This window comes from Nilaparvata lugens, chromosome X, assembly GCF_014356525.2.
Source record: "Nilaparvata lugens isolate BPH chromosome X, ASM1435652v1, whole genome shotgun sequence".
Taxonomy (NCBI): Eukaryota; Metazoa; Arthropoda; class Insecta; order Hemiptera; family Delphacidae; genus Nilaparvata; species Nilaparvata lugens.
In genome coordinates this window covers 100,130,742-100,139,597 of record NC_052518.1, presented here as the reverse complement: position 1 = coordinate 100,139,597, position 8,856 = coordinate 100,130,742, and the positions used below count along the sequence as shown (strand labels likewise).

At 33.0% G+C, this 8,856-nt stretch overlaps 1 protein-coding gene across 1 annotated transcript in view; it reads left to right on the top strand.

Moving 5' to 3' along the window:
* Positions 1-1,492: 1,492 nt before the first annotated feature.
* The window catches only part of LOC111058670, a 123,393-nt gene continuing 116,029 nt past the window's right edge, over positions 1,493-8,856 (top strand). Inside the window, exons 1-4 of the mRNA XM_039442152.1 lie at positions 1,493-1,515; positions 2,325-2,457; positions 6,338-6,532; positions 8,590-8,697. Coding sequence (XP_039298086.1) covers positions 1,508-1,515; positions 2,325-2,457; positions 6,338-6,532; positions 8,590-8,697 — 444 coding nt within the window. The 5' untranslated portion in view covers positions 1,493-1,507. The remainder of the gene's footprint in view (positions 1,516-2,324; positions 2,458-6,337; positions 6,533-8,589; positions 8,698-8,856) is intronic.

Genomic DNA, 8,856 nt, shown 5'->3' with positions numbered 1-8,856 from the left:
GACATAATCTCCCTATACCATGGGATATCTACTTAAGCTATTGTTTCTCTAAGCTAAAAGCTTTTGACCGGGTAAGAGTGTATGAAAGGCACAATATGAGAGACTATAGTGAGGTCCACGTTATAATGACAGTGAATAAAGATAGAAGAATAGCGATGCCGATTCTCTGCATTAATTAATCATATTTCTACACTGTCAAAAACATAATTGGCACCGTTGTGGACCTAGAAAAGGATAGTACCACCGGCTTTGTCGAAAGATAGACAAGGATAGCAAAACCGAAGTTGATCAAATACTGTCATTATAACGTGGACTGCACTATACCAGCGTCATAAAGCTTCACGGGAAAGAACTACGTAGACTATAGGCTTGAGATAACAGTAAAAGTTGCGACATAAACGCCCCATACCATGGGATATCCACTTATGCTATTGTTTCTCTATGGTTTTGGTCAGCTTCAAGATGAAAACTATAGCACCTAACCTTCATTTTCAATTCTACTAATATTATAAACTTTGAATTTTGTAATACATTATTTCTATATCTTTTTAGTATAAAAAATGGCTCTAACTGGGGGTTTTTGGGTTTTTAATTCAATTTTCTTCGACACGACAGGTCAGAAACCTCTCTGATTGTCGTTAACGCCAACCCAATCAGCCAATGGCCCTTTTCACATTTATCGACGGCACGACACGATACGACACGACAGAAAGCTCTCCGATCGGCTTATTTTCAATATCAACCTAATCAGCCAAGCGGAAAGCTTCCTGTCGTGTCGTGTCGTCGAGTAACCGGTTATTGTGAGAACGGCCGATCAGAGAGCTTTCTGTTCTGTCGTGTCGTATCGTGTCGGCGAGAAATCTGTAAAAACGAAGACAGCCTTCCAGTGATTCCAGCGGTGTCTCAGTTCCTCACGATATCAGTTCATCACGTGCATATTGTATTTTTATCATTAAAACAAGACCAACTTTAGAAAAATACCTGATTACTATGATTGAAAATGTGGGAGGTTGTACCGTTCAGATTCGTCGAATCTAACGATATCACTTGCTTTTAAATGTCAATATTCAAAAGAACAACATAACCTAAAAGTTTATGTTTAATTATGTTTGAAAGTTGAAAGTGTATGTTAGGATGTTGGGGTTTTGCTTTTAAATGCCAAGATTCAAAAATATTATGATTATCATTCGAGTATAATATGTTACTATCCACTTGTCTTTCTGATAGCAACGGGTACTTGACGAACTGACATTACGACAAACTGAGACCTTACCAAACAGCTGATTCTTGATGAAGAAGTGAATGTCAAGGACTGTTATCCACCATTTTATGTCAGGATACAATCGAATCATCACCTTTTGTTTTTTACTTTCCTGTTTACAACTGAATATTTACTCCTTTTGACTAGTGACTTTGATTATTTTCTTGTGATAGAAATAGATAAACTCTAATAGGTAACCGATTGTTGAGCATTTGTTAATGTTGTATCTATGTCAATAGATCAGCTATGATGATGTAAGTAAAAATATTCTAGTAAAAAATTGAAGGTGTAGTGTACGTCCAGTGCAAACATATCTGTCATCAAATTTTTGGTTGGGATTGATTTAGTATGTTATTTTGAGCACAAAATCACAAAAATTAAACGGCGGTCACTATTGTTTTTAAATTAAACTAAGTTCAATGTAGCACAATTTTACATGCATTTAACCTGTAAGTAGGAGCCATTTTGATTATCGAAATCATCAAAATTTTGATATTTCTAATCTAACTTTTTTTTAACCCAAAGCTTTTCCTAACCTAAGCTTTCCTAATCTAAAGCTTTTCCTGACCTGAAGCTTTTCCTAACTTAAAGCCTTTCTCATCTTAGCTACTTATGGCTGCTACCTATAGGCATGTGAAATTGTGCCACTTTGAACTTGATTTATTTTAAAAACAATAGTGACCGCCGTTTAATTTTTGTGATTTTGTGCTCAAAATAACATACTAAATCATAATTTGATGACAGGTATTTTGGCACTGGACGTACACTTTAGCCAAATTGAATTCAACTTGAAAATGACCTAGGTTACGGTCGAAACTAGTTGTTGAACTATTTTAAAGTTTTTAAAAAATATAGGGTACTACAATATTTTTATATTGTTTTTTTTTAATATTCTAGTGTTTTTGACATAATAAATTGATATCAATATTAGGTCAGGCCAATCTGTAAATTAATTAGCCTTGTATGCTTGAGGCAGATGATAAGAAATATCATAAGATATAATAAATTCATGATGTTTGAGATTGAAGAATGCTAGATCATAATTCCGTTCCTTCTTTTTCAGGAATGATACGTACAGAGACCTGGTTGTCCAGCCAAATCCAGGCCCTGTGCAGATGGATCTTGGCCCACCCATCAAGAAAATCAGACTTGGCGAATCCAAAGACCTTCAACAACCTCTAAGGATTGATACAAGGGTAAGTTTTTGCAAAAACGTTTGATTTTTCAATGCCTAGAGTACCACTCAAAAAACAAGTTGGTTTTAATATCCTGTTTAGGCACTACCTCCGTAAACAAAGCCATAGTGCATTCTGGTGACGTCAGTACAGGTAGGGCTCCTACACCAATAAAAACATTAGCTGATATAGATCAGCTGAAATCAACGAATTTTTATTGGTATAGGAGCCCTACCTGTGCTGACGTCACACGAATGCACTACGGCTTTGTTTACGGAGGTAGTGGTATAGGCCTACCGAACAAATTTCGTAAAAATGAAACAATTATTAAAAATAACTGAATGGATTTAATCGTTGAACAATTTTCATCCAATATGAGGCGTTGTTCTGTTCCAGTGATAAAAATTTATTGATTTATTTTTCATCCAATATGAGGCGTTGTTTTGCTCCAATGATAAAAATTTATTGATTTATTTTTCATCCAATATGAGGCGTTGTTTTGTTCCAGTGATAAAAATTTATTGATTTATTTTTCATCCAATATGAGGCGTTGTTTTGTTCCAATGTTAAAGTTTATTCATTTATTTTTCATCCATTATGAGGCGCTGTTTTGTCCCAATGATAATATATTCACTACTTGAAAGGCCATGCTGTACTTTTCTAGATAATTCCCATCAATATTGAGGCATTTATCGTATCTTTTTCATCCAATATGAGGTGTTTGTTGTTTTGTTCCATTGATAAAAATTTATTGATTTATTTTTCATCCAATATGAGGCGTTGTATCATCCCAATGATAATATATTCACTACTTGAAAGGCCATGCTGTACTTTTCTAGATAATATTGAGGCATTGTCGTATCTTACTTGGGACCAGCTTCTGTCAAAGAATTTTATTTATTTATTTGTGGATACAATCACAAATCATATAAATATGATTGGGAAGGAACAACAGGCTTGGCCCAAAACTATTCCATTCCCAAATTTTGATAATGAAATGTTCAAAAAAATAGGTTATGATTCTACTGTAAGAAGTTCAAGTTCAATTTTCGTCCAAAAATATATATACTAGAAATTTTGAATTTAGAAGAATTAAGACATCAAATTATAGTTAAATATTACACTTAATTATCACTGCACATTGAATTAAGTTATTTTATAAAAATTTGAAGCCAAAAATACACACAACTTCTCACTATGAACAGCTGAATGCTTCACAGTGGTTTCCACTTGGTCATCATGGGACGCCAGTTGCCTATTCAAGTAAACAAAAATGATAGTGTGGTGCATCTTCAAGTGCATAAGCAAATGATAGCCTGATTTATTTATTTATTCACATCAATAAAACAAAATACTGATGCTTCTTAAATTGCATAAACAAATGATGGATTTTTGGAAAGTTTCACTCAACGAATTTCCTTCTTTTATTTAGTTCTTCAGTCAATATTTGGAGTATCAGAAGTCCTTAGTTCTATTTATATAACTTTCATTGGATATTCAATTAAATTAAAATGAGGTCTGTGCTACATCGGTACTGAAAAGGGGCGTTGACACTAGTCAAGTTTACTCGAATTCAAGATTTGTGTAAAATGAATGTATTTCGCAAATTTGAAGTCGTGTTCACAAGAATAGAAACTTGAATCCACTTTACCAATGTAGACCCTTCTCCAAGTTTTATAGATGTTGAACATGTTTGAATTTTAGATTAAATTTGAATCTTGAGGGTACAATCCAACCTACAAATGGGAGAATGAGATAAAAACAGTTGTTAGTCAATGTTGAATGTACAAGAAAAACTTAAAAATTAATTAACCATCCAAAACTAGTTGTTTTTTTGTATTTTATATGGAAAAGATTTTTGAAAAAGGGTATTACTGGATTATTTTTTAACTAACATATCAAGTAGCCCTAATGAAATACATTATTAGAAAAAAAAACTTGATAGAAAAGTATGATGCAAGTAAAGTATGAAAAGTAAAAAGAAAACTTTGAGATTAATTAGATTATTATTAAACGAAAATCCAAATTAAATAATAATAACAATTAATTCTGTTGTATATCCATAATTTTTCACTGTTAAAATTAAACTTGAATTTTAAAAAACACTTTTGAAGTGAAAATACACTTACTTTTGTAGTGATTTTTTTTTTTAAAATTCAAGTTTAACAATTAATTCATTAGAATTTGAATAATTGCAATATCAGTAATATAAATCTTTCATTAATTAGATTTTTACTTCTTAATCATATACTTTTTAGGTTATGAAAACTTGAATTCAAGTAAACTTGACTAATGTAAACCCTACTTAAGGAGGGTGGTCCAATTATTCCCAGTCATAAGATGTGATAAATTCTTGTGTGGACGGACATTATCGTGAAGCAAAACGTTTTACGGCCACCCTTGAAGGCCCTAATCCATTTTCGCATCATTCCATCACTCATAATGCTTTTACAATTCATTTCACTGATTTGGCAATGAATGTCAACTGGTTTTAAGACTTGAGTGTAGAGAGACCGTAATTAAGCACGCACCTCGGTGTCGGCGGGATTCTCAAAAGGCATTTAGGAGCATTCGAGGCATTCAAAAATCACTCGAACAAAATGTAGACTCGATCGAATAGTTTCCAATAGATGTAGCTATATATCTTGCATGCTATAAGAGTATTCTCTTATTGTATTTTTTTTTTAATTCGACTGAGTCATTGTCAATATTGCGGCAAAGTTGCGGCAGCATAATCCATGTCGTTTCAAGTGATATGTAGTTATATTCATTCAATATAATCAATGAAATGATTTCAAATGATATATAATTATTGTAATGTAATCTATAGTTATCAATAGCTATTTAATCGGCTATCTTCATATCATAATCAATTCAGTTCTAAGTGTTTGAATTTTTACCATAATAAAATGAATATTACCATAGGTAAGGAAAGTATTGCTTTCCAATAAAAATTTAAGGTACCCTGATTTCATGTTTTCTATACGTTTCAAGGTCCCCTGAGTCCAAAAACATGATTTTTTGGGTGTTGGTCTGTGTGTGTGTCTGTGAACACGATAACTCCATTCCTAATTAACTTAACCGATTGACTTGAAATTTTAAACTTAAGGTCCTTATACCATGAGGATCCGACAATAAGAAATTCAATAAAAGTCAATTCAAAATGGCGGAAAAATGGCGGATAATGGCTAAAAAACCATGTTTTTCACGGTTTTCTCGAAAACGGCTCTAACAATTTTCTTCAAATTTATACCCTAGATAGCTATTTATAAGCCCTATCAACTGACATGAGTCTGATTTCTGGGAAAATTGCAGGGACGCCGTAATATTCCTGAGAAGAATGAATTTTGTTAAATTTCTATCACGATTTTCTCATAAATGACTTGACCTATTTTTTTCAAATTCATACTTTGTATAGTTATATATCAGCTCTATCAACTGGCATGAGTCTCCTCCCTGAGAAATTAACAAGGGGTCCACCCCATCCTTGAGAAATTTACTTTGTAACCTCCTTCTCGTGCGTGAGGTAGGTAGGTAGAGCAGTTTATTCAAAAGATCACATGTCGATATTTTTATTTGTAGAACAGCTGTTTTGACAACTTTTCATAATATAAATTTCATAATTCAAACAAAGGAAAATAATGTACTCTGAACACAATAACAATAGTATAATCGTAGTTCTAATTATTTAGCCGCCAATCGGCAAAATGTTATTCCCCTAAATTATCCTCGTTAATGAGGCTTATAGATCAATGAGCAAGGAAAGTTGTGTGAGTGTACCACACCAGATTTTTTCTTTTGAAATAGTGATAATGTGTATAATGGTTTGTTCCTTTGCCAATAAAGATTATTATTTTAATTATGGTTGCAAATTGAATGTTGTTTCTATTATTGTTTGCAGGAACCTGTACAACAACAATCGGCGCCTGCATACAACCCCCAGGTTGAGGCGATATCACCAACTCTACCTCCTGAATCTTTGCAAGATGAAACCAATTTCAGAACCACAAAGAGTGATCTCTTACAACATATCAGCAAAGTAGACAGAGAAATCACCAAAACCGAGTCTCAGATATCAAAACTGAAGAAGAAAGAGGTTAGTGGCTTCAATTATTGACAATTGATCAGTTCAAGAAACTGATTTATCGTGCATAATGTTGTAGGCATCAATCAGTCAATATCAACCAATCATAGCACTTATTAGTTTCAAATAGAGGTTGATGTACAGTCAAACCTCTCTATAACGAACCTCCACTTAACGAAATCCTCTACATAACGAATTTTTACCTGGTCCCATGACATTTTAGAGTTTTGGCTGCTTATTTACCTGTATTTAACGAATTTCGGACCTCTCAACAACAAAGTTTTCTCTTGACTTCAACATACAATATGTAGTGTGTGTATATAGGAAGCAGACGGACATTCTCAAGGAATTGCTTAGTTTCAGCAGAAAGGTCAATAGACTAAAAATAATGGCAATTCAGGTAGGAAGAAGATAGGGTGGTAGACAGTCAATAGAGGTTGAAACACATGTCGGAAATTGAATGCAAGCTACTGGAAATAGAATTCCAAGACCTTGTCATTTGTAGACCAGGTAGGTAAACGACTGGACTTCCCCATTCTTGCTTGTGTCTTACATTTTAATCCTTTGAACTGACTATGTTGATGATGATAGCTGTGACGAACCTGTGGAGAAGAATCCGTCAGATCAAGACGTTCTTGAAGCTTGCAAAATTATCAGGCAAGGATTAAAACTGGAAAATAGTGGACAAGACAACATGTTCGACTGTTTGAATATATATCAGTCGTTTATTGAACATTATGTTTCATTCAAATGCAAAATTCAACTGAAAATTACTCTCTTTTTCAAATAAAACATTGAAAAATAGGAAAGTTGAGTTATTATAATATTTATACTGTATTCATTGCCAAAATTACCGTATTTTATGTTCAACCGCCGTGATACGATATTAAAAGATTTATAATATCGTGGCAGTTCTCTTGACAGAACAACCTCTCAATAACGAATACCTCTCTGCAGCGAATTTTTTCTCGGAATAATCGACTTCGTTATACACAGGTTCGACTGTATTCGATTATTATGTCAGAGCAAAATTGAATTTTTGATCTGTCTGTCTTGTTAACTGTCCTGATCTCTCTGAAAAACTTCATCTTTTGAAACTTCTCTCTAAAGCTGGAAGATTTAAATATATCTATACTATACTGTATATAAATGAAGGAATTCAGTCGTACAGTTCCAAAACTCGTCAATTTGAGGTAAAGGATACCTCAAATTTAACAGAAAACAGAAAAAAACTTCCTATATTTCAGGAAATAAAAAACCTGAGTATCAAGAAAGTGGAACTCATTTTGAAAATGGCATTAATATCTTGAAAAATGTTGTGAATAAATGTTTTTATTTGCTGATGAATAAGAGTAGTCCTCACCAAAAAGTTGAAACATCCTATTTTTGTTATGGGTTAGGTTGATATTTGATCCAATCGATCCAAAAAATTATCAATAAGTAAAATATAAGTAATAATGCTATCATAGCCTCTAAAATCATACTCAAGTAGTTATATTGAGAATAAGATATATATTATTTGTTTGACTTGATGTGTATTGGAACTGTTATGCTTGATTGTCTTATTCATGTACGGGATATGAAAAACATGTATGGCACATCACCACGTCTGAACTACTGAACTGATTAACTTTTCGATAAAGATTCTCAATTTATCAAGGATGGTTGTAGGCCTATTTTCATTCATATTATTCAATTATGAATATGATATTAATAGTTGAAAAAAATCTATTCAATTTGTGATAAACAAAGTTTATGCAAGATCAAATTGTTTTTCTATTGTAAATATTATTACAGTTGTTGATACTGTATTTCTTATTTCAAGATGGAACCATAAAACTGAATCCAATCTATTTGTGATTTTAACAGATCCTTGCGGAGCACGGGTAACGCATGCTCGTGCAAAATAAATGTGAGTCACAAACGGAACTGTTTCACTCACTCTTGATGCATATTATTTCAGACTTGACACTGATTCTGCAGTATTAGAAAAACTGAAATCCTTTACAACGATTTCTCACAGTTTTGTAGTGTAATTTTTGTTTAAATTCTTCTTCTTTTAATTTCAGCGTGAGCTGGAGGAATCCAGTAATAAACCAACAACAACTAAAGATGAGGAAGAGATCACCCAGCCGAAGCACCAGAGTCTTGCCCAAAAAATCTATGCAGAAAACAGGGTAAGTAGGCCGAAAAAAGAATTTATTTATTTTCTTGTGGTCAAATATATAGAATGGTGAAAAAGATCAGATGGTATTTTTTAAAATCTTTAGATTCTATAGTGAGGTCCACGTTATAATGGCAGTGGAGAATAGCGATGCCGATTCTCTGCATTAATT